Genomic DNA, 26410 nt, shown 5'->3' with positions numbered 1-26410 from the left:
TAACTTTGCCAGCTAATATCCTACAAGAATATCCTTAAGTAACAAAGAACTGAGACAAGCAAGGAATTAGGAAGCAAGTGAACCCATTTCAACTCCTTAAGAGAAGTGACTTTAGTGAGTTCTTGGAGAAATCCCAAATTACAGCTGTGTCATAAGCCACAGTGAAGCTGACAGTCCAAAATCCACAAAGAATAACTTAGCTACTGTAAAGGCAAGGTAATTTTTACGTGTAAACAATTTTTTTCTCTAAATCTATAAAGAAAAATTAGTGCTATTAAGTCAGTGGGATGGCACATGCCTATAATCCCAGCAGCTAGAAGGGTGAGGCAGGAGAATTGCCATGAGGCTAAGGCCGGCATGGGGCTGCTTACACGGGTAGCAAGAAAGTCAGAAACACAGCAAGACTGTTTGAAAATACACAAACAAATAACATAGAGTTACTTTTTAGAAGTCTACCTGAACAATCTTGACTTTCTCTTACAGGTAACTGGGACCGGCTGAGTAGTTCCCGTACTAGATGATCACATAACCCTTGAGCATCATTTAAATTATAGCAGTAGAGGTGGCAGTACAGGAGAGAGAGATAGTAGCGTAACTGAAGAAAACATGTCCTTCTTCCTCCTGAAACACAAGAATTCAACTTACAAGCATGGACACAAGGGACTGCCCCATGTAGACAGCTGTGTGATATTTGTGCAAATTCATCAAGTTATACCATTATGACATGCGGGTTTTTTGCATCTGTTTTGTACTATAGTAAAGAATTTCTGACTTGGTCTTCTTTAAGGAACTGGCCACGGGGAGTCTGACCGTTCTCCAGTGGGTATATGAGTAACGCATACTCAACAATCTCTAACTCTTCCTTCTCCCTCTCCCCCTCCTCCTCCTCCTCCTCCTCCCCCTCCTCCCCCTCCTCCTCCTCTTCCCCCTCCTCCTCCTCTTCCCCCTCCTCCTCTTTGGAGGGAGGTCACAAGGGTTGGAGGACAGACCTGGGTGAATGATGTGAAATTCCCAAATAATCAACAAAAATATCATGAAAGTAAAAAACAAAACAAAACAGGACAGCAATCAAGCATGGTGGCTCACTCCTTTAATTCTAGTAATCAGAGGCAGTAGGATTTCTCAACTCAAGGCCAACCTGGTCTACAATATAGAGTTCTAGGCTAGCCAGGGCTACAAAAGGAGACTCAGTCTCAAAATATAACAACAATAACAACAACAACAACAACAACAACAACAACAAGTCAGCAATACTTAGGTCCTTTCATTTTGCACTCTAAATAATTTTGTTTTCTTTTTAGTAGGCCCTAAGATGAAGGGCCTCAACATCTTAGCATGAAGGTCTCCTGCTTATTTCTACCTCAAGTTTTCAATGTGAAAGATTTAACTTTATTTGGGGTTACTACAATAAGCCCTCGTGTGAGCCAAGACATGACAGTGCAGATATTACAGAATGCTCACATACAGGAGGCAGCCCAGCTAGGAGGGACCTTTCCCCCTACTTCTCGCCTTTCCCTATCAGTTGCCAACCACATGCATATGATGGCTGGAACACTGGGCCATGAAATAGCCTTAATATTAACAGAACAGAAAAATGAAAGGAGCCTAAGCCTTGGAGGTGCACACAGAAACATCAAATCAGCTTGAGTCTGCCAACCTCTAGTCCATCCCTAAAACACTTTCTTTGAAGCCACTGCTACTATAACTGTCCACTATCAGAAGTCACACCTATGTGTATAGTTATAAATAACAAAACACAACACAACACAGTGGACTCATAAGGGAACTATTTTCATCTAAAACTGGGTTTCTCAACTTCCTAATGCACAACCCTTTAATATACAGTTGTTTATGTTGCAGTGACTCTCAAGTATAAAAGTATTCCATTGCTACTTCATAATTTTAATTGTGCTGTTATGTCATATAAATTGTAATGGAATCATAATGTAAGTATCTGTAATTTCTGATGGGTCTTAGGCAAACCCTGTGAAGGGTTGTTTGAGTCTCAAGGAGTCTCAACCCACAGGTTTAGAACCACTGATCTGGAGATGAGCCCCGCCCACCAGAGAGAGTTGGCCCAAAGGGCTTGGGAACTGGAGAGCTGACCTGCCCCTTGCTGGCTGCAGCACAGCACACGGGAACAGCCAGGAAGCACAGGTTTTGACAGTTGTAGGTAAGCTGGCCCTGAGGGTGTGAACACAGAATAGCAGGCCCCACCCGTCACTGACCATGCAGTGGTATAATCGAGGGAGATATGGTCCCTCTCCTTACCTGGGCAGCATGGGAAGAGCTGGCCCCAAGGGCATGAGAGCTGCCCTTGCCCCTTGCCAGCTGTAGCACTCGGGAGAGCAGACCCTGCTCCTTGCCTGGGCAGCAAAGTAGAGCTGGCCCTGATGGCCAAAGCACTGAGCTGTCCCTGTCCCTCACCTGGTCAGTGCTCAAGAGCTGACCTGGGTGGCATAGGAGTGTAAAAGTATTTTTATTCACCTGAAGTAATTGTTGGCTCCAACGATTACTGCCTCAGTCTGCTAACCTAGGTCTAGTCTTGGAACCATGTGGCCTAAATAGAATGTTTTCAGCCTGAGACTTGTTGCTGAATAAGCTCACCCTTCCTTGTTCTGAGCTCTGGCTGCCTGGTTCACCTCAGCTGTTCTGGCTCAAACTCCTCTCCAAGCTGACTGATTCAATCTGTCCTCTCTCTTAGCTTCTGACTGAATTACTCAGCTTACACTCTTACTAACTTTGGCAAAATATTCTAATGTTCTAATCTTCTGACTTCTCAGTCTTAGGCTTGTCCTGTCTTCACTTGTGTCTAGCTTGTTCTCTCTTCAACCTGTCTCAGTGAAACTCTCCCAGTAAAACTGGCTCCCCTCTCCTTTTCTGCACTAGTCTCTTTAGTAGCTTCCCTTTCCTCTCCTCATAAGTTGGGCATATCCTATTTTGTCAGATCCTTTTCTGATTTGTTATTTTGTCAATTAGAAGTTACTTTCAAACATGGGTGCTTCCTTCTATAAACTAACTTTACTGTCATTGTTTGGGATTAAAGGAGTGTACTAAGAGTGTGTCTATATTGCAACCACAGGGATTAAATCTGTGTTAAGGGCTGAGCCACACAACAACTAGAAACAGGTTTTTTTTTTTTTTCAGCAAATAACACAATCTTGAGGTTCACAGTGTGATCACATATCCTACAATATGGGTGCAGGAGAACTGTCAGGCTAACCAGTTCAGCTACTACCCAGGGCTTTGAGTTGACCCACCCAAACATCTACCCCATCTACAAAGTGCTGGAGCACGTGGAGGGGCTGCTCCTGCAGAACCAAAGCTGTAAGAGCTCCATGACACAGGGCAGCAACATATGTCCAAGGAGTCCAGGTGGGAGTCCAGTATTCAAAGTGTAGCAGAAGCCAGAGGCCTCACCAGGCCTGATTCACTGCAATGAACAGGCGCAATTAAAGCTGTTTGGGCAAAAGGGTATACTGTGTGATACACCCCAACTTCCAATGATATTTTTTTGTGTTTTGTTTTGTTTTGTTTTGTGGGAAGGGTTACAAGGGCAGAATATAGATGTAGAGGGCCAGGGAGATGAGTTGGATTGGGGTACATGATGTGATATTCATAAAGAATCAATAAAGTTAAAAAAATAAATAAGGAGAGCCACAGATGTAAAACTTTCTATTTCACTGAATTCCTCTCCTTTATCCAGTTAACCAGACCTTAAAACTGAGAACTACATTAAGCTTTTTCCCCAAATCTACTCAATCACAATTCCCACTGATCAAACTTGCTGTGTGTCTGTTAAGTATGAACTCCATTCCATTAGCACGGATGTTGTTTCGATTCAGTCTCCTCATCTGAATAAAGGTCTTGCTTTGTACACAGTCCATAATCCTCCAACCACAAATGTACCAAAGTGACCTTAACTGACCTATAAAGGGGCTCCTTGATTTGTGAACACATCATAAACAGAAAATATTATATATCAAAAATGCATCTATGTGAGCTGGAAAGATAGATCTGTACTAAAGAGCAAGCTGTTGCTGCTCTTGCAAAGAGCCTAGGTATTGGTTCCCATCACCTGCACGACTTGGGACTCTAGTTTCAAGGATCTACCACCTTCTTTCTGACCTCCATAGGTTTCAGGCACATATATGGTGCACAGATATCAGACATAAATGCAAGAAAATCACTTATACACAGAACATAAAAATAAATATTTAAAGCACGCAATCACATACCTAACCTAGCAGTCATCAGACCGCACTGTGGAGTATTAGCCATCACCCTTGTGGTCAGACAGTGACTAGGCACTAGGGCTCACTGCTGCTCTTCAGCAGTGCACACTGCATGGAACTTCTAGCTAAGGACAACTTGGAAAAACAAGCCTGAAACTTTCTAGTGAACAGACACGACTTTCCTGTCATCACTAAGTTAAAAGTTTAAATATAAACTACTGTAAATCAGGGACCTTCTGTACTTCCTTGGATGGTCTGTTCCCTGCAAGTGGGACAGCAGTGGGACAGCAGCTCCATGCCACAAGCCTGACAACCTGAGTGTGACCCAGGTCCCACAGGGAGGAAGAAGAGAACTGGCTCCTACAAGGCATCCTCTGACCTCCACATGTAATTCTGTAGCAAATATACACCCCTCCACATGAATGAATGTCATTTTTAAAATTGGCTTGGGCTGGAGAGATGGCTCACTGGTTAAGAGCACCGACTGCTCTTCCGAAGGTCCTGAGTTCAAATCCCAGCAACCACATGGTGGATCACATCCACCTGTAATGAGATCTGATGCCCTCTTCTGGTGCATCTGAAGACAGCTACAGTGTACTTAGATATAATAATAATAAATAAATCTTTAAAAAAATGGCTTAACATACCAGCACTTAGGAGGCAGGGATAGAGAGATCTCTGTGAGTTCAAGGGCAGCCTGATCTACACAGAAACTTCCAGGCCAGCCAGAGCTACAAAGACAGACCATGTTTTTAAAAATAAAAAAAATCACCTGACCCTGCTGTCTTTCTTGTCCCTTCACTACAGGCCTCCTTCGCTACTGTTCCCTCTCACCATTTCTGACTCACCAGACACTAATGCTGCAAACATGGATCACACACTCTATTTTGAGGAAACAACCTGCACCTTGCCAAACTCTTAGTATCTCTCAGGCCTTTGGTTTCTCTAGATTATGAAACTAGTGGCATCTTTTATGATGTATGGCTAATGGCATGACTCATTAGGCGATGGACAGGGGAGTAAGCAGCCACACAGCTCGGCTGTGCAGAGCTTCAGCAGTCAGAAAATAAATGTAAAGCACAGTGCTCTGCCTTTTCATCTCCATCACCTTCAGGCCAACAGCATAAAAGATGCCATCAGTTTCTGAAACCTAGAGTCCTCTGGCATTATAAAAAAAAAAAACAAGCCATGTAAGTCATACTCAACTCCCATGCTCTGTTTAACCTAAAGCACTCAAGTCCCTTAAAGCCAGGAGGTTTAGCTCCCATGTCTGTAGAATATCTGATGTGTAGTTTCCCATTTAGATATCTGTGGTGCCTTAAAAAGGGAAAAAATATTTAGGGTGTAAATTTCATTCTGTCCATTAACATTCACCCATAGGCTTTATCATTAAACAAGCAGGGTGTGATGGGCAGGAAACTTAACTGCAGAGCACTGAAAAGATTTTTGGGTTTTTTTGTTCTGTTTGGTTTATGGGTTTTGATTTTTGGTTTTTGGAGACGGGGTTTCTCTGTGTAGCCCTGGCTGTTCTGGACCTCACACTGTAGACCAGGCTGGCCTCAAACTCAGAAATCCGCCTGCCTCTGCCTCTGCCTCCTAAGTGCTGGGTTTGAAGGCATGCGCAGCACTGCCCAGCATAGTGTCATGATTTTAAAAATCAAGAATAATTTGAAATACAATATTTCTGACAGTCAAGTTCCCTACAATCTGCATCTTAGAGAGTAAGATAGTAAGATAGTGTGAACACTGTCAACTTAGTATTTTTAAGCTCTGCAGCAAGTTAATTTATGTTCTTCCCAATACAGAGTTACTTTTTTGGAAACACTCCTTACCTTTCTCTTGGGTTTCTTGTAGAGCCTTCTTCCACAGGCAAACTGACTTTTCATATGATGCTAGCAGAAAACACTCTTCACCTAAGGATGATTTTACCCAACAATTAGTTACCGTTGATTACATTTACATAACTTTTAAAAGTTTTGTTTTAAAATTCAGTAGATGTATCTCCAGCTGAAACTATTCTGAACATCAAGTAAGTGTAACCCATTTTGAAAACCCATAGCCCAGTCCATCACTTCACATATGCAAGGATTTAGAAAGTGTTTATAGACACTAACCACTGATAGGTGTAAGTTCTAAGGCTTGATTCAAGCTATCCCCAGCCATCTGCAGGTTAGTCTGGACATGACATAACAGAGTCTTGACAACAGATACTTCATGTCTTATATTTTCAGTTAATCGTCTGTCACCATCAGGAGTTCTTTGGCTTAACTGTGCTTGATACCATAAAGTTTTTTTGTACAGTAGTCTCCAAAGAGCAATCAATCTATAAAAAAACATTAGGTAATCATTAAAACCAAACTTCATGAGTGACGAGAGTAAGTTTAGCTCCCTTCATTAGCAAGGTCTTAACTTGGTTTCCTCACAGATCCGACAGAACGTAGTGACCAAGTTAATGATCACAGTCACAATCAAAAGATAGATACTATATGGGGCAAATGCATATAATGGCCACAAGATCTTCTCAAAAATTTTATGCACTCGTGTCCGTTTTTCATTATATACTTAGCTTTTACTATACACTTTCAAGATCATTATGGCTGCCCAGGACCACCCTCAAAATGTGTGTTTTTTATTATTTGGGAAAAAACATGAAACAATTTTTGATTGACAAATAAAATTAATATAGAGAAGCTGGAAAGATGCCGCAGAGGTTCAGAGCGTTTGCTGCTCTTCCAGAGGATCTGAGTTTGCATCTCAGCACCCACAGAGGGCAGCTCACAACTGCCTGCAACTTCGTACCCAGAGGATTCGATGCCCTCTTCTGGCTTCCATGAGTATCCGAACAAAAACACAAATACATAGATAGAAATTAAAATACAAAAATGTTTAAAAATCATATGGATATATCAGGAAGTTGGGCTGCTATTCTGAAACAGGCACTTAAGTATTTTTAAATTAACATACTTTAATACTGGAATTCAGTGGTTACAAAGTTTCCTTCTAGAGTGAAAAATTACTGTGATTAGTACTAACAGTTTTAAAACCTAGTAAGTATACTAAAAAGTACCAAATTATACACTTATTACAGTCTAAGAACTCTAATGGAGTTTTACTAATATTAGTATTCTTACCTGTGACCTGGCTTCTGAACAAGATTTGTCACTTGAGGATAAATCTTTAAAGATGAGTCCCAAGGCCAATTTTCCTTAGAAGCTTGAAAAATAGGTACCATTAATGAGTCTAGCTCTGCCGGTCTACTTTCATCAGCGGCTGCCGGGACAGCCTCAGGCTGAAGACTGCATGTGCCATTTAAATGGACAGTCACAGTTCGCAGTAAAGAGAGGCAAGCCAAAAGCCTCTCTGAGAATGACCCATGTTCTTGTCGCTGAGTCAGTAAGAGCTTTACAGTATTTGCGGTGAGCCTTATCAAGTGGCCCATGTTTTGTCTGTATCTCATATCCCAATAGTGGACTGATAAACACTGATGAAAGAGTTGAAAGACACAAAGTACCCATGCGTTACGCTTCAGACTCTTATTTAAAAACAGGTCAAACTTAGGCACAGGACATTTTATAAACTGAAGAATATAGAAAAAATGAGTGATGCAAAGAATTGTGTAATTTAACATTAACTTTTTTTCTGTTACATTTTTTGAAATTCCTATAGTCCAAGCTGCAAGTAGTGTTTTCTGGATACGGTGTAGTTCTGCAGTGTTTCTGTCTGTCTCCTTGGAAGCATCCTTTGCATGAACTGTATCAAACATAGATGCAAACTCCAATCTTCCTTCCTTGACAATATCGAACGGTAGATCTTTTTTTTGGTTACAAAAAGAAAATGAATTGTTTACAAATTGTTCAACTTCATTAGTTTCTTCTCCTTCAAAATCCTAAACACAAAGAGAGAAATATTTAATACCATTCAAGCCTTATGCATAGAATCACAGTGTTATTCTTAAATTTCTATTTCCTTTAACAACAACAACAACAAAAACCCCCAAAGAACAAAACCAACAAACCAACGAATTTCTTAGACTAAAGTCAGTGTATACGATTAAGTACCTGAAAATCTGTGGTTTCATTTAACTTCATTGTTTCTTCTGCCTGCAAAAATCTGGGGACAGTGCAATGTACTGAACTTTCCTTTCCTTGATGCTTCAACAGGCTAGACCTCAAGGAATCCAGAGATCGAAAATTCAGCCCTTTGTCCTTGGGCTGAAGGAAAAAAAAACCAAAATGATTTCCAAGAAAAAATTTTATCTATAAATCTAAAGCAATTAAAACTTTTAGTGTCAAAAAGGCTATTATTACTGTCAATAGTTTTAACTTTGAAAGGAAGAGAAAAATACTTTTTAACCACAGATACCCAAAGGCACTGTACCTCAGACAGCATCATACTCTGGTATGCTTTCTCAAGCCTCTGGGTTGAATCAAGAAGCAAGGACCTCATGAGCATTGTTGGAGACTGGTTATCAAGAAACCGAAGGGTTGTGACCATGTATCCATCAGAGATAATAAGGTATGGTAGACGTGAGTGTGCTTTTATAGAAAACCTCTGTCTCAGAGGGTCACTCTCAGAGGCTGATGAATCTACACAATTATTTGAATCTTGAAATGGAAGCTGCTGTGGTCTAGCAAACAAACATGAAAGGTCCAGAATCAGCAAGAGAAGGATCTTAAATTAGGAAATAATCGTATTCAAAACAAGGCAGAGTAAGCACACAGAATGAGAGCAAGCAGATGAGACACACATCAAAGTATTAATTGTGTATTTGTCTTCCAGGAAACATACAATGATCAAAACATATGTCTTTATGTGTTTCCACATTTTTTCCTGAATTGTGTAGCATTTATTATGTTTTTTTAAATATATGCAACCTATTTTTTAAAAGTGTGGAATCTTACTTTTATTATTAAAGAGTTAAGTAGCTGACTTTCCTTCCATAATATATAAGCATAGGAATAGAATTACAAAAATTACAATCAGTACAATTGTTAATAAGGAGAAAAAAAGAAAAAGGAGGACATTTGGAGACTAATTGTGAGTGACATTTTTTGAGTTTAAAATTAAACGAGTCACATAAATATACATATCTCTTATAGTGACATAGCTGATTCTGATTATGCAATATAGCTGCTTACTATATTTAATGTTTTATAAATATAAAATGAGACATTGATAGATTGTAATTCGTTGAGCTAGAGAACTATTAAAATACAGATATCGGACACCTGCCTACCAAGTACAAGGTCCTGAGTCTGATCTTTAGCACTGCACAAAGACACATCAGGATGCCCAAGATTTCTAATAAAGATTGTTTTTCATTAGCCAAATGTCCAACAACCGATCAGTATGTATGGGACCATTAAAAACCTGTGTCTGGGGCTCAGCGGTTAAGAGCACTGGTTGCTCTTCCAGAGGTCCTGAGTTCAATTCCCAGCAACCACATGGTGGCTCACAACCATCTGTAATGGGATCCAATGCCCTCTTCTGGTATGTCTGAGCACACTGTAGCTGTCTTCAGACATACCAGAAGAGGGTGTGCTCATATAAATAAAATAAATCTTTAAAATAAAAACAAAAGACACCAGTGTCTGACAAGAAGAGAGATGTATAAAAGATACTGTTAAATGTGAAGGAAACTGATGCGGGTATGCCCCTGATTATGCTTCGCAAAATAGCAATGCCTAATTTTTTAAATTAATTAATTAATTAATTAATTTTATTTGGTTTTCTTGAGACGGAGTTTCTACATATAAACCCTGGCTGTCCTAGGACTCACTTTTCTTTTTTCTTTTTTTTTTTTTTTTTTAAGATTTATTTATTCATCATATGTAAGTACACTGTAGCTGTCCTCAGATACTCCAGAAGAGGGCATCAGATTTCGTTACAGATGGTTGTGAGCCACCATGTGGTTGCTGGGATTTGAACTCGGGACCTTCGGAAGAGCAGTCGGCGCTCTTAACCACTGAGCCATCTCGCCAGCCCCTCACTTTTCTTTTTAAAGACCAGGCTGGCCTTGATCTTACAGATCCTACTTCTGCCTCCCAAGTGCTGGGATCAAAGGCACGCACCACCACAGCGTGGCACAATGCCTACTTTTTAGTAACAGAGATACGCTAGTAGGAAGCTGTCATTCCCTACAGTGAAAGTAGTTTCTTTACTTTTAACCTTTAGGGTTTTTATGTGCCTGGGAGTTTGGCCTGCATGAATGCAGTGCCCAGGAGGCCCGATGAGGGTGCACCCATTCCGCTCCTGAGTACAAGCACTTGCCACATAAGCCTGAGCTGTTATTGGGGAAGGAGAGATTGCTTCCACACGTAGACTGCAGCATACCTGTGCCTACACACAAATCACAGCATGCACATACATACACACATACAAAATGCACTTAAAAATGAAGATATAAAAGGCTGTTACATGTAATTTATCATATGTTGAGAGAAATTAACATATTGCTATTATTATAAATGCAATATGAGTATCTTATTTGGAAGACAATAATACCCTAAGATGTTAATTGTTACCTCTGAGGATTTGGAATGTAAGAATCATTTTTATACTGTTTAATAATGTGTCATGATTTTCAAATTTTATTTTTTGAAATAATGAATACCGATTAGAAAAGAGAAATCAGCTGGGCAGTGGTGGTGCACACCTTTAATCCCAGCACTTGGGAGGCAGAGGCAGGCGGATTTCTGAGTTCAAGGCCAGCCTGGTCTACAGAGTGAGTTCCAGGACAGCCAGGGCTATACAGAGAAACCCTGTCTCGAAAAACCACCAAAAAAAAAAAAAAAAAAAAAAAAAAAAGGAAAGAAAAAAGAAAAAAAAAAGAGAAATCATTTGAAATGCCTTAAAATAGTAATTTTAAAAAAGAATATGGGGCTGGTGAGATAGCTCAGCGGTAAGAGCACTGACTGCTTTTCCGAAGGTCCTGAGTTCAAATCCCAGCAACCACATGGTGGCTCACAACCACCCGTAATGAGATCTGACACCCTCTCTGATGCATCTGAAGACAGCTACAGTGTACTTACATATAATAATAAATAAATCTTTGGGCCTGAGCGAGTGGGACCGGAGCGAGCAGTGTCCTGAGTTTAATTCCCAGCAACCACATGAAGACTCACAACCATCTGTACAGCTACAGTGTGGTCATATACACAAAATAAATTAATCTTTAAAAAAGTGAGAAAATTTAAGGAAACACAAATTTGGAGTTTGGTTCTCAGCACCCAAATGGAGGCTCTCAACTGCCTGTAACCCCAGTCCCAGAGGATCTTACACCCTCATTTGGTCTTCTTGGTCACCATATGCACAAAGTTCACAGACTTACACGCAGAAAAAAAATACCCATATACATAAGATAAAAATATAAAGGCTTAACAAAAACCCTTCACTCTAGGAATTGATAAGTATTCTCCAAGCATTAATCTGTCCCTAAAAATTAAGCACTGCTTTTTTGCTAAACAAATCAAGGATGTAGCCATGTCAGTTTCCCTTCTATAGACTTACAAATTTCAAAAGTCATTTCCAGTTTTTCTATCTAAAAAATAGCTCTTGGGGCTGGAGAGACAGCTCAGCAGTTAAGAACTTTTCCTGCCCTTCTAGAAGACTGGAGTTTGATCCCCAGCATCCAAGGGGGGCAGTCAGACTCCTAGAACTCCAGTCCCAGGGTTGTCTAAGGCCTCCCACTCCACACACACTACACCCACCTCCTCACACAGTTTTTAAGATGAGTTAATTTTTAAAACAACTCTCTACATACATCTAATTATACACAGTAAACCAAAAATTACTCAGCACTTATCTTATTGAGAACCACATATAATAATGTATATCCTTACTTCATTCCCTCAGTTCTAGAAGACAATTACTATCATCCTCCATCCTCATTTCATCAGAAAAGAAATTGAGAATTAAAAAAAAATTATCCACTTACAAAACTAAGAAATAGGAAAACTAGTATTTGAAATTATTTGTCTGACTACAAAGTCAAATTGCTACCTTCTTTTACAATTAAAATCCAAATATGGTTATACTCTATATTCTATTGCTAACAGATTCTGGAAAAATGTTAATTTTAGTTACTAAGTTCCCTCAGCGCTACATTTTAAAAATAATAAACATCATGTTTTATTGTCTTTTATAGTAAAGATAAGTTTTTAGTACTATGAAGAATTATAACTTTATACTTACATAGTCACAATGTCAAATTTTCACCAGGATTAAGCCACAAAAAGAAACAGGAAGAAAACTATAAATAATTAGGAACAGATAAGAAACAGATATTGACATGACAGACTCACAGGAAGAAAAACATAAATTTGGAGATGAAATTGTTTTTGTAAAAATATATAACAAAATTAATCACCAAAGAAAATAAGGTATTAAACAGAACAATTCAAACTTCTCACCTATACGTTATTAGTGGATGAAGAGGAATAAATTCAGCTGGCCCAAATTCTATAGAGCAACCAAATGTAACTAACGTTAGCAATTCACCAAGGCAGGTCAATAAAACCAGGGAGCCACGTTTTAATACACAAGTCAGAAAAAGACTGTCATGCGTCCAGCTGATGTCCCCCACCCAGTATGACCTAGAAAGAGCAAATGACAGTTTTAGTAAGGACTGGATAATAAGGTGACTCTCACATAAATTTTGTGAATTTTATTTTGTAGAAATAAAAGGCTTACGTATCTTTTCCAACATCATTCCAATTAGAAATTTATTAGATTTGTAAGCAATTCAGAAATAAAAATACTCCCCAAAGTTGAGGCACTCATCTTTTGATGAGAATGGACAGTAATCTCACTGGCACCTATGGCCAAGACTGACAGACGGACAGAGCCTGAGACTGGGCCTATCCACTCTGTAGCAGTGCCTCTTCCCAAAGCTGTTCCTTGCTCCAGAATTCCCTGGCAGCATCATGTGTCACCAGAACAAAAAGGAGCTCCCAACCCTTCTGACAGTGGCAGACATACGTCAAAAGGACCCCTGAGCGGAGCCCAGTGCTGCTCTAGGAGAGGAGCTGTGGGGAGGGAAGGAATGAAGAGAAGCGGGCAGATGACCTGACCACTCTGCAGACTCAGAGGATAGCACAGGAGTTCACAAAGAGGTTCCAAGCTCAAGAGGAAATATTTGTACTGTATCTTTTACAGGTCTTTTCCTGTAATTGTTTTGTGGAGACAGGATCTCTCTCTATAGCCCTGTCGTGAAACCTGATATATAGACCAAGCTGGCCTTAAACTCCTGGAGATCCCCCTGCCTCTGCCTGCAGAGTTCTGGGATTAAAGGTGTGTGCCACCACACCCAACCTATACAGGTCTTATAGTTCATGTTGTTATCCAAAAATCACCATCGATGTCAATTGTTTAGAAGGCTATAAATACCCCAGCCTTCCTGAATGAGTGACGGACTCCCTCCTGGATTTTCCCTCTTTCTCTTCCTAACAATGCCTCATATTGCTCTACCTACTCACAACTGCATTCCTAAGGAGATAGGGGAGAAAAAAATTGAAGAAGAAAATAATTTGTGTATTTTCTACCCTACCCTTCCTTAAAAAGCATATGAGGCGTTCTTTATGTAAAGCAACTTTCAGAATTTACCAGGGAAAAAGGTTAACTGAATTCTTTATCAAAATGCTATTTCCTGTGATAGTAGAGCTTCAAACTTCTTAAAGTATTGCAAAGAAAACAAAAGGTCCTTAGAAATAAGTCCATGCGTTCTTACCTGGTAAGTGTAGCTGGGACCACGGGATTCTTATTACTACATCCTTTAAGGCCACCACAGAGAGTAACAAAATTCAGTGTGTTTATAAATAACACCTGAGTTGCCTAGATGGGAGAAAACATGACAACCAATGAAGTTATCCTGCTGTGTGCACTGACTGCTTACCACAGTGGAGGCTGGGAAGGTCGTTCGTTATACACTGCTACAGTGAGCAGTCTGTCTAAGCCAGACCCTACTGACAACTGTCACAATTCTCTGCTTAAGCTGCTCAGAGAAGCCTTAAACCTGAAGTCCTCCCACCCCAGCTCTGCAAACTGCTGGGTGAGTACACATGCAGCCCTGCTCTCCGCTCTCCTCTCTCCTTCTCTCCGTCTCTTTCATCCTCCTTTTACTGTTCACTCTGTTTTGTTGTATTTGAGACAGGGGTCACTATGTAGCCCAGGCTGGCCATCAACTTAAACCCTCCTGCCCCAGTATGCAGAGTGCTGGGGTTACAGGCACTTGCCACCAAGATAAGCTTGCTTGCTTGCTTGCTTCTTTCTTTCTTTCTTTCCTTTCCTTTCCTTTCCTTTCCTTTCCTTTCCTTTCCCTCTTTCCCTCTTTCCCTCTTTCCCTCTTTCCCTCTCTTTCTTTCTTTCTTTCTTTCTTTCTTTCTTTCTTTCTTTCTTTCTTTCTTTCTTTCTTCCTTCCTTCCTTCCTTCCTTCCTTCCTTTCTTCCTTTCCCTCTTTCTTCCTTTCTTTCTTTCTTTCTTTCTTTCTTTCTTTCTTTCTTTCTTTCTTTCTTTCTTTCTCTCTCTCTTTCTGGTTTTTTGAGGCAGGATTTCTCCTTGTAGCCCTGGCTTGTCCTGGAACTCACTCTGTAGACCAGGCTGACCTCAAATTTAGAGAGCTGCCTGCCTCTGCCTCCCAAGGTATATCTGGTCAAGGTAAGCTTTTTAATTTTTTTTTTTTCCAGAACCACTTTTGAAAATTATGACAGCTAATTTATGTAACTTTACCAAAACACAATGAACTGAAAACATCAATTTAAATCATGAAGTAGTAGTAAGGACAGAGGCTCTTACTGACCGTTGGGTCTTTCTGATTAAGAGTCACTGCTAGGGCAAGGCCATCTCTTGAGAAGGCAGAGATCAGAGCTCCCCTTGACTTTACTGAAGCACACCTGGGAATCAGACTGCACAGAGGGCATTCCTGTTGTGCCCAGTGAACACGGAACAGCAAGGACCTAACAAAGGAATGAAATCAATGATAGCAAGCTTTAACAATTTTATTTACTTATTTTTGATGTGTATTTTGTTTTGGAGATGAGGTCTCAACATGACCCAGACTGGCCTTGAACTCCTGGGATCAAGTGAGCCTTCTTCTTTAGCCTCCCAAGTGACAGAGGCTACAGGCATTTGAAACCATGCCAAATTCATGTAATTCTAAAGTTGATAGACAGTTCATAACAAAAATTAAAACATGTAATATACATATAATAATATGCATATTTTCATTCCGGACATGAAAATATACATATTAGTGACTGTTCAGTAGCTATTCATCAATCTAGTTTGGTGTTGGAGCTCTGGAAATAGAGTTATATTCCATAATCAAACCTAAATATACCTGTTTCAACTAAATGTTTAAACATTTTTATGAGACAGAAAACATTTTACAAGAATCATCAAAACAGGAAAGAGGGCTGAGTGAGGATGCTAGGGGTGTGATACGAGCAAGAGAAACAGATAAAGAAACTTGTTTTCTATGTTACTAATGCACATTAGTTCAAAAACTGAGAAAAAGGTAGAGAAAACAGACCTTTTTAGATGATGTCAATTTCGCACAGTTGTTCTGAGCAATTAGATAGATGTATAATTTACTTCCCTACTTACAGACTCAACTGTTTTACTGTATATGACTAACAATGTACTGTTAACAAAAATATCATAAAAGTCACATTACTTTTCCAAATATTACACAGGAATAAGCTTTTAATATGTTTTCTTTGTTTTATGAAGCTTAGAATACAAATGATTTTACTATTAAAATATTTTTTAAATTAAAAACAAACAAACAAAAAACCAAACTCTTGGATAGGCCTGATGGCTCCAGCATTTGGGATGTAAAAACAAGAGGAACTCTGCATCCAAGACCAGCATGGTTCACACACTGAGCCCCATGAGAGCCAGGGCTACATAGTTAGACCTTGTCCAAAAACACAGAATAAAACAAAACACTTGGGCATTTCGAAGGTACAACACAAATCCAAATATTTCTGCCCCCTTTAAATTTCAATTCATTTCAAAGTAATTATTTTTATAGTATCAAGACAATATACCACCACAAACCATGCTATCTCTTACATATTCACCCTTCTAGAAAAAGAAATAAAAACAACAGAAATTGTCTAAATTAAATGTTTAAAAGTGAAAGGTAGAAAGATCTACAAAGCCAGAAAAAACAAAATGAAGATCTAAAAATCTTGAATACATACTGGTCAAAATGACAACACTAGTTTAAAAGTGGAAAATAAGAGAAAGGGAAATATTTACCTCACCTTACAGATGTAAATATATTCTCATACCACTGAATGTCCAGAAATGTTAACTTCAAGCATTCTCCAGAATAAAAAGTAAATGAACACAGGCAGCAGTCGCCAAGTAACTGTAGATAAATACAGTAATTTAGTATAAAATTAACCTGAAAATAAATTGATATATGAAAATGTCTCCTATAAATGGGAAATCTCGGGGCCTAGCTTATATTTTCATTTTTAACAGTAAGCTTAAGACTACGTTATTTTTCTTTTCCCAGAAGCAAGGCCCAAATGGGAAATCAGCCTAAGGCCAGGGAAGAGCTCTTTTGGGACTAGGGAGAAAACCTAGGGCCTTGAGCCCTGTTATTTACATTCAAGTCCAATAAGAGGCACCAAAGTAAAGGACTCTGTACTCGTTTTTCAACAGCACAGTAGGGTAACTGCTGACCATATTATCATATTATGATTGATAATATAAAATATAAGATAATAACAGTATCATCAAAGTGACTCAAAGATCAAAATTCCTAACATATTAATGTGTTTAATGTTTGAGGGCATGGAAATGCTTGTTAACCAGATTTGACTATAACATATAAATGTCTAGAAGTACTATATGCCACTTCATACATACATACAAATACTAGTTTAGAAATATATACTGCCATTTGCTGTTGCTGGGAAGATTACTGTAAAATTATTCTTTTTTAATAGTTTATATTATTTATGTTAGAGTATCACCTTACTGGGAGGGACTAGTAAAACTACAAAATGTAAATGTAAAAAATGTTTTGTTTTTCGAGACAGGGTTTCTCTGTGTAACAGCCATGGCTGTCCTAGAACTCACTTTGTAGATCAGGATGGCTATGAACTCAAAGATCTACCTGCCTCTGCCTACTTAGTGCTGGGATTAAAGGTGTGTGCCACCACCATCCTGCTTTTATTTTAAAGAGAGGCTCTCACATAGCCCAGGCTGGTCTGAACTGATCATCTTGCTTCCGTTTCCATAATGCAGAGATTATAGTCACACACCACCAAGCCTTACTTCAAACTACAATTTCTAGCAAAGTGGATTTCATCTAGTAATAAATGAAAGTTCATACAGAGACAACTTGACACTACTTAAAATTTTTTTTTTAAGATTTACTTATTATATTTAAGTACACTGTAATTATCTTCAGACACTCCAGAAGAGAGTGTCAGATCTCATTATGGATGATTGTGAGCCACCATGTGGTTGCTGGGATTTGAACTCAAGACCTTTGGAAAAGCAGTCAGTGCTCTTAACTGCTGAGCAATCTTTCTAGCCCAAATTTTCATTTTAAAGAATGAATCTACTATATCCTGAGAATTTAATGACCTACTTAACATCATCAGTTCTAACTTATTAACTTACAAAACATGCACACATTTTATTTTAACTTGGTTGCTATATAGCCAAAATAGCCTGTAGCTTAATATGCAACCCAGGATGGCTCAAGTTTGGGGGAATCCTTGCCCACAGTTCTGCATGGTAAGCATGCTCACTACCCACATCTGCCTCCCAAGTGCCTGGACTGCAGGTATGGACCACCATGTTCACTACCATGCTCACCACAACTCGTATTATGACTGTGAGAAAGGGAACTTTAATTTGAAACCATTCTTTAAATCTTCGCTCCAAACAGTAATGCCGCACCTGCTCTGACTAGTACCAACAGGTATGCAATTATGACAGCCCTGACCAAACAGCTAGTAACCAACAGGTATGCAATTATGCCAGCCCTGACCAAACAGCTAGTAACCAACAGGTATGCAATTATGCCAGCCCTGACTAAACAGCTAGTAACCAACAGGTATGCAATTATGCCAGCCCTGACTAAACAGCTAGTAACCAACAGGTATGCAATTATGCCAGCCCTGACTAAACAGCTAGTAACCAACAGGTATGCAATTATGCCAGCCCTGACTAAACAGCTAGTAACCAACAGGTATGCAATTATGCCAGCCCTGACCAAACAGCTAGTAACCAACAGGTATGCAATTATGCCAGCCCTGACCAAACAGCTTCTCTGGCAGCACCAGTTCTTAAAGCCTAAGAGCTCTACTCCACGGTGTACCGTTTGGATTTTACCTCGTTTTTTACAAAAACAGCAGCCACGACAGCTTCTTTATCTTTCGTGGAAGGCAACGAAACTGCTTCTTCGGGCACAATCTGGGACCACTGACCCACCAAAGAAAGGCTTTTAGAAGACAAGATATTCTTCAGTTCCAAATATTCCCACAGAAGTATGCAGCCAGAAGATGTAATAAGCAGAATTCTTTTCCCATTTTCAGCTACGTATAAGTATAGTCTTGAAGAGCTTGCTAAAAAAACACAAAATAAAACAGAAAAATTAAACTTTTGAAATTTGATTTTTTTCCTACTTTTTGGTTTTTATGAAATAGGGTCTCAATCTGTCGGCCTCCAACTCACTGTGATCCTCCTACTTCAGCCTCCCGAATGCTTGCCTGCAAGGTAGGCTACCCTTGTAACAGGAACTCAAGCTGTTTACATTCAGGATGTTATAGCTAAAGCATTAGTAATAAAAGTACAAACAAGGGCTGGAGAGATGGCTCAGCGGTTAAGAGCACTGACTGGCTCTTCCGAAGGTCCCAAGTTCAAATCCCAGCAACCACATGGTGGCTCACAACCATCCATAATGAGATCTGATGCCCTCTTCTGGGGTGTCTGAAGACAGTTACAGTGTATTTACATGTAATAAATAAATAAATAAATAAATATTTTTTTTTAAACGTACAAACAATTACATTTACTACTTTTTGTTTGAGACAGAATTTCTCTTTGTAGCCCTGGTTATGCTGGAACTTACTATGTAGACCAGGCTGGCCTCGAACTCAGAAATCCACCTGCCCCTGCCTCCCAGGTGCTGGGGTTTAAAGGCGTGCGTCACCATGTCAGGCGTTACACTAACGTACTAGGAACTGACCCTTTGCCTCGTGTATGCTGGGCAAGCGCTCTAACACTGAGACCCACTACTAAAGCTCTTTCACCTGTGATGACAGGTCTGTGCTCAGGCTAACCTTCAGCTCAACCCGAGGGACAAGCAATACTTCTCCTTCTGGTCCTCCTGCCTCAGGCTCCTGAACAGTGGGGATTACAGACCTGTTCCATAAAACCTGAACATAGGAACAGTAGGATGACAACATCACAGCAATGACAGGCCTGCCAGGTTTTCTCCTTCAAGCTGAACTAGGTGCAAAGCACCAGCAGCCAAATTTCCGAACACACAGTACACAGACAGAAACAGGACATTCATAGGCACACACACACACACACACACACACGTAGCACTATGAAAAAATTTCATAGGCTTTTCCCCATCAACAAAAATCTAAAAATCCCTACCTACTGCCGCTTTAATAGCTTCTTTAGGCTTTTCAGTCACGTGTATCTTTTTTAAACAATCCTGATCTTTGTTCCACAGGAACAGTTCTCCTGTAGTGAGGACCCCAGACAGCCACACATCTGTTCAAAAGCAAAACCAAAGTTAACATCACCACTCACTCTGTTTTCCTTACAAGCACAGTAAGCAAGCCTTTGAACATGCAGTATTACTCAACCATTAGTGGATGTCGCCAGGAAAACAACATCCTTCAACAAAGGCTGCAAACTAGGGATCTTCTTCTTTGTTCTTCCTGACAGCAAATTAATCTCATTTATGAATTTCTCATCCAAAAGAAAAACAGCTTCATTTTCCTAAGAGAAAAAAAACCAAACATGTTTAGTGCTTAGGTGATCCCAAGAGTGAATTCAATCTTGTCTACATAAGTTACTCTAGAAAGGAAAACAAAGTAACATTTAAGAACAAGAATAACTCACACCACAAATCTAAAGTCAACTTTAACCTACAATCTGAGTATTTTGGGTTGGGGTGTTGCTCGGTGATAGGAGTGCTTGTCCAGCAAGCCTGAGGTTACGATTCCAGGACTATGAAACAAGTAAATAATAAGAAAATACCTCTTGCTAAAATTACTGGGTAAGGTGACCTTAAACAGCTGCATTTAAGGTTCTTTAAAGGTTAGCACTCTAGGGGCATTAGCCAAATTAATGTCCTATGTATGTGAACATTTGTATGGCCAAACTTTTATACTGTTTGATTAATTATGGCCCTGGAAATCCATAAGCTCGTGACTGCAATCGCTTTTTATTTTTTTTAATCTAGAAAAAGTAGGGCATTTTTGATGAAGTTTGTGGAGCCAGCAGCAACAAGGACGCCTCAGAACCTGTTTAAAACACAAATTAGCAGAGCTGGAGAGATGGCTCAGTGGGTAAAAGCACTGGCTGCTCCTTCTAAGGTCCCGATTCAATTCACAGCACCCACATGATAGCTCACAACCGTCTATAATTGTAGTCTCATGGAATTTTCATGGAATTTGATGCTCTCTTCTGATATGCAGGCATACATGCAAACAAAACACTCATATACACAAAATAAACAAAGTTTTGAAACATTCTAAGCATTAAAAAAAAATGAAACAAGCAAACAGAAAAACATAAATTACCCAGCCCAGACCTACTGAGCTGGAAAGGCTATGGGACTCAGCAATCTGTTTTTATTATTATTTTAGTTAGTGTAAAAAATATTTCAAAATTGTTTCATTACAACATTTTTAACCATATGTATCACAAATTCTGCTCATACTAGCCCATTAACATCCCTTGCTCCTTCCCTACCTCCAAGAACTCACTCCCCTTACGTTTTTGTCCAATATGCACACACATATAAAGTATAAATGAAACATGAAAAAAAGCACAGCATTTTATCTTTCTCCCTTTCCATCACCTTCTTTTGTCATAACTACGTCCCCCTGAGCTCCTCCTTCCTCTCACCCCCACCCCTTTTACTCCCTGGGCCCCTTTCCCTCCCCCCACCCCTTCTTCCTCCCAAAGAGTCCCCTTTCTACTTTCACATCATACACGCATTTATTTTTCAATGGAGATTTTTCACATTTCGAGAAAATGCTTGCAGGACTTGTCTTTCTGTGTCAGGCTCCTCTTGTTTACAACAGGATGGTCTCTAGCTCCATACATGAGCCTTCAAAATTCTTCCTTTATGGGGGAATAAATTCTACCTGTCCAGATGACTGTGCTGAGTATAAAAGTTAAACCCCCTGGGCTGGGCTGCAGGATGGCCCCGTGGTTACGAGTGCTGCTGCTCTTCAGGAGGGGCTTGATCCCCAGCACCCATGTGGCAGCTCACAACTGTCCCCCTTTCTGTCCTGGGTGGGAACCAACCCTGCATATAATGCACTTACATTCAGGAACGGGAACGCTCATACACACAACATTAAACACATTGTTTAAAGCAGAGAACTCTCACTCGGGAGGCAGAGGCAGGCAGATTTCTGAGTTCGAGGCCAGCCTGGTCTACAGAGTGAGTTCCAGGACAGCCTGGGCTACACAGAGAAACCCTGTCCAAAAAACAAAACAAAACATTAAAGTAGAGAACTCATGTTACAGGTAAGTTAATGTTGTTTTTAGTTGTCACAGGTACTTATCACTTTTACTTATGACAAATTATTCCCAATTTCTTCTGTTCACTAGTTTTTTTGGGACAATTCCATCAGCCTTAGCCAAACAGAGAATAGAAGCTTCTGACTTGCCCTCACCCATCCTGCAAATGGCCCTGCATATGCCACAGGTTTTAAACTGGCCATTAAACTGGCCTGTGTCTCTGTCAGCCTTGGCCACATTCATCTGGATGGATGCATGGTCCTTGGCAGCAATGATGTGGTTGCTTGCAGAGCATTTCTGCGGCATGTACAGATCCACAAACTCACTGGCATCGTTCTGCACACTGAGGCCATGTCTGCTCACTAGTTCAGCGAGGGAGCAGAAAGGACTAGGTAAGTTAATTAATGGTAGAATTTCTCACTGAAAATTTGAATTATGTCAATGATCCTTATAATTAGAAGGAGAGGGGCTGGAATAGTAGCTCAGAGGTAAGAGCACTGGCTACTCTTCCAGAGGTCCTGAGTTCGATTCCCAGCAACCACATGGTGGCTCACAACCATCTGTAATAAAGTCTGGTGCTCTCTTCTGGCACATAAGCATGTATGTAGGCAGAATACTGTACATAATTAACAAATAAATAATTTTTAAAAAATAATTGTAAGGGGATTATGTAGGTTTCCCCACTCTAAGGTGTGAGTGCTATATCATATTTTGTGAATGGCACTCCTGGATTATTAATGCCTTATGGCCCACCTCTCCTATCCCAGCACTGAGGTTACTTTATAGCATACTCACAAAAGACACAATATTAGGAAACACTTCACTGTTTTGGTAGTGCAAGCATAAGAAATTCAACACTCCCTTGATATGAAGAAACTTGATATGATGAAAAAAAATTGAAAACAAAAGCTTTCACCTAGATAGATGCCTCAATTCTCTGTAAATGCTAACGTATACATTAAAACTGACACACCCACCTGCCATACCCATCCTCATTTTCTGAAGATGCTAACTTGTACATTGTAACTTTAACACACACACTCTGATGTTTTTTGAGGCCACAGACTATTCCTATATCTTACCAGGAAAAGCACATATTTAACATATATCAAACCTAACTTAGTATTTGAATAAAGGAAAACTCACTTGACCCAACCAGGATACTCTGGGCCAGGGTTTTTTCTGCTTGATACTTGTTGATGTCAAAACTTCTAATCTCATCTCCATGCTTGTTGAGATACCAATGACCAATCAAGCAAAGCCAGTCACAAGATCCTGTGAATAATAACAGCAATAACAAATAGCCTGAAATATTTACAAAGGATAGGTTTTCTCAACACTGACAAAATAACAGATGGAAACCACCTAAGTAAGGGAGGAAAGATTTGCTGTGGCTTCATTTCAGAAGGCCCAACTCTCAGTGGGCTGTTTGCACAGAATACCCTGCTGTAGGAGCACAGGGAAGAGCAGAGTCTTCGCCTCACAGGAGAAAGAAAGCAGAGGGAGTAGGGATAGTGGACCAGGATTAGCCTTCAAAGGTGCACCCCCAGTGACCTATGTTCTCAGACCAAACTCTTTAAGTTTCTAGAACCTCTCAAAACAGTATCACAAGCTGGAGACAGAATATTCAATCAAGATAATGAGCCTACGGGAGACATCTGAAAGTCAAATGGTAACACTGAACATGTTAATTTACAAGTTGGAGAACTTTTAATACATCTATAAAAATTCTTTTTTTAAAAAAAATTTATTTATTTTTATTTTATGTGAATTGGTGTCTTTCCTGCATGTATGTCTGTGTGAGGCTGTTGGATCTCCTGGAGCTGGAGTTACAGTTGTGAGCTGCCATGTGGGTTCTGGGAATTGAACCCACGTCTTCTCGAAGAACAGCCAGTTCTCATAACTGCTGAGCCATCTTCTTCAGCCCCAACAACTCTCTTTTTAAAAGGTAAGAAATTGCATTCTGTATTTCATCCACATCCTGAACAGAGGCAAAATGTATTTGCTTTCTTAATACGCTACTTCTCAGACAGTGGCCATAAACATAGTTTCATATGATCTGCATTTCTCAGTGTAGCTGACTATATTTTAGTAAAGAACGGCAAATTCCCTAGCCTCCTGCTCTGCCGATTCCCTTGACGTTAAGGTAGACTGTGGGATTACTCTGGCCAAGAGAGTACAATGGAAGGGACACTATGAATTTCCAAGGCTAAATCACAAAAGGGGAGAAAAATCCCTGGAGTAACCATTTATGAAACTCCTCTCACCAAGTAAAGCAAACGACCGTCAGCCCACACAGCTGTGAGCAAGTCCAAACTAGCTCACCTGAAGAAGCCTCCACAGTCCTGTTGCTACTGCACATGAAGTTGCAGCTACTCCAGAGGCTGAGGCAGGAAGACCAAATTCAAGGCTTCTCTGCCCAGACCTGAATTTATGGCCAGCCCGACCCTGCCTCAAAATGAAAAGAGCTGCCATACCACTGTTTTGGCACGTGAGGTGGGGGGGGGACATTTTTTTCAACTCAGGTTCTTCCCAAATGATTCTGGTTTGTGATAAATGGACATGAAACTAACCAACCAGTGTCAGCGAAGAATCAGAAGCTCAGGTGTTCCAAATGAAGGATGATTTAACCACACAAGGCGGCCAAATGAAGCATTTTATTCTGCATCAAAAAACAAAACAAAAATGCTATATTATTCAATGCCAAGTTTCCTAAATTTGATGACTACTCATGTAAAATAGCATTACCAGAAATATGCATTATTCTGAGTATGACAAGTGAATATAAGACTATTTAATATACGCAATCATCTTCAAATCAAAAGCTATTTCTAGGTAGTTTAATAATTCCTAAATACTATACATATGCACATGTAAAGAGAAAAATAAGGTACAGCAAAACATAAGGAACTGGTTAATCTAAAATACATATTTAATTACATTATGCAACTTTAAATGCAAAATTGATAAAAGGCAACAGGAGAAAACCCAGCACGACTGAGTTAATCATCGTTAGATTCTACTGGTGACAGCAACTTGTTAGTTTTGGTTTTGAGGGATTAATTGTATTATGTTTTTTGTCTAATGAGTCCTTCTAGATGTGAAAGACACTTAAAGATTTATGCAAAGGATTTGTTTGGGAAAAGATAGACATATTTTTTTTTTCAAGTAAAGCATAAAAGATAGAAAGACAGCAAACCCACTTCAAGATTTCAGTACGGTGCGCTACAGAATCACGTACAACCTCCCGTCACTTAGAATTCTAACAATCACCTCTCTCCTGGGATGCAGCAAACACCATTTTCTGACGCATACTGCAAAGCCTCTCAAAACACTGATGCTACTGGATAGACCAAGCACTACACAACAGACACTGCAGATGGAAGAACTGATTTTTAAAAAAAATCCGCTCCATGGCGCAAAAATATATGTATGACAGGAGTAATCTGCCCAGTCTACGGGAACCGGGGAAAGGTACCTTTATTTCAAACAAATCGGAGCATACAATTTCAAGAAAATCGCTGACGTCCCGGGCGGGGTTTGTGCTACGGAGGATGCTAGGAACCCGCGTCCATCCCTCACTGCTCTGCCGTCCGCTGGGGTCTCCTCAGAGGTTTCCTCGTGGCTGTGGCCGCAGAGTCCTGCCCGGAGGTCCCCTGTGGAGGTGTGAGGGGCCACGGCGGGGAGGGGACGCCTGCGACCCAAAGAAGGACCTGGGCGGGACGGCGGGCGGCCGCGAGGAAAACGGAAGTCCCCACAGCTAGCCCGGAGACCCTGGGAGGCGGGGGGCACGGGGACCGAGCCCCTGGGGAAGGTCCCAAGGCCGCCACCTCCCACCGAGGACCGCAGAGGCTGCGAAGCCGCTGAGCCCTGGAGGAGGCCGCGCCCGCCACCCCAGAGCCGTGTCCAGGCGACGCGTGGGCGGGGCCGCCCCACTGCGCATGCTCCATGCCGCTCCGTGGGCGGGCACCTGACGGATCCCCGCCCGCCCCGCCTCCTCGGCGTAGCCAGCTTTGCGCCGGGGTTCTGGGAGAGCGCTGCAAGCCTGCCAGAGTGGGTTACCTCCACCGAGTCTGTCCTGCCCTCCTGCTCTCTCCTCAGCTCGGTAGTCCTTTCTCTCTCCATCCATCCCTGGCTTCCCCTCGTGCAAGACTTTTGAGTTTCCGAGCTCTCCGTGGAGCTTGGCATGAGAATGCCTTAAGAACCAACATTTAGATCTGCGCTGTTAAGAGCAGTTGTTGCCTTTGTGGAGGACCCGATTTCAGAGTCCCAGCACCTACGACATAACCCTGAGTAACTCCAGTTCCAGGGCATCTGACACTCTTTTGTGGCTTCTGTGGGCACCAGCTACAAAGGTGGTGCACATACATACACGTAGGCAAAACACTCATAAAATAACAAGTTAAAAAACAACAACAACGGGCTGGTGAGAT

The 26410-nt window shown here is 40.6% G+C and overlaps 1 protein-coding gene and 1 pseudogene across 16 annotated transcripts in view; both read right to left on the bottom strand.

The window, feature by feature from the left end:
- The window catches only part of Cplane1 (ciliogenesis and planar polarity effector 1), a 102134-nt gene extending 76214 nt beyond the window's left edge, over positions 1–25920 (bottom strand). For 5 of the 16 annotated variants that reach the window (XM_011245335.2, XM_006519999.3, XM_006520000.3 and 2 more), the window contains exons 1-16: positions 25456–25920; positions 24551–24639; positions 23124–23252; positions 20084–20219; positions 19869–19988; positions 18594–18826; positions 16502–16608; positions 15031–15187; positions 13963–14066; positions 12647–12829; positions 8613–8862; positions 8294–8446; positions 7367–8121; positions 6350–6558; positions 6068–6148; positions 457–621 (exon numbers count right to left, since the gene is read on the bottom strand). In XM_011245335.2, coding sequence (XP_011243637.1) covers positions 457–621; positions 6068–6148; positions 6350–6558; positions 7367–8121; positions 8294–8446; positions 8613–8862; positions 12647–12829; positions 13963–14066; positions 15031–15187; positions 16502–16608; positions 18594–18826; positions 19869–19988; positions 20084–20219; positions 23124–23204 — 2734 coding nt within the window. In that variant the 5' untranslated portion in view covers positions 23205–23252; positions 24551–24639; positions 25456–25920. Of the gene's footprint in view, positions 1–456; positions 622–6067; positions 6149–6349; positions 6559–7366; positions 8122–8293; positions 8447–8612; positions 8863–12646; positions 12830–13962; positions 14067–15030; positions 15188–16496; positions 16609–18593; positions 18827–19868; positions 19989–20027; positions 20220–23123; positions 23253–24550; positions 24640–25455 lie in introns of all 16 variants that reach the window. The other 11 variants (XM_006520001.3, XM_006520002.3, XM_011245336.3 and 8 more) reach the window with 11 other exon arrangements.
- On the bottom strand, positions 21946–22967 carry Gm46494 (annotated as a pseudogene).
- Positions 25921–26410: the final 490 nt, after the last annotated feature.

The sequence above is a fragment of the Mus musculus genome, chromosome 15 (assembly GCF_000001635.26).
Source record: "Mus musculus strain C57BL/6J chromosome 15, GRCm38.p6 C57BL/6J".
NCBI classification, from domain to species: domain Eukaryota; kingdom Metazoa; phylum Chordata; class Mammalia; order Rodentia; family Muridae; genus Mus; species Mus musculus.
This window is presented reverse-complemented; position numbering and strand designations above follow the sequence as displayed.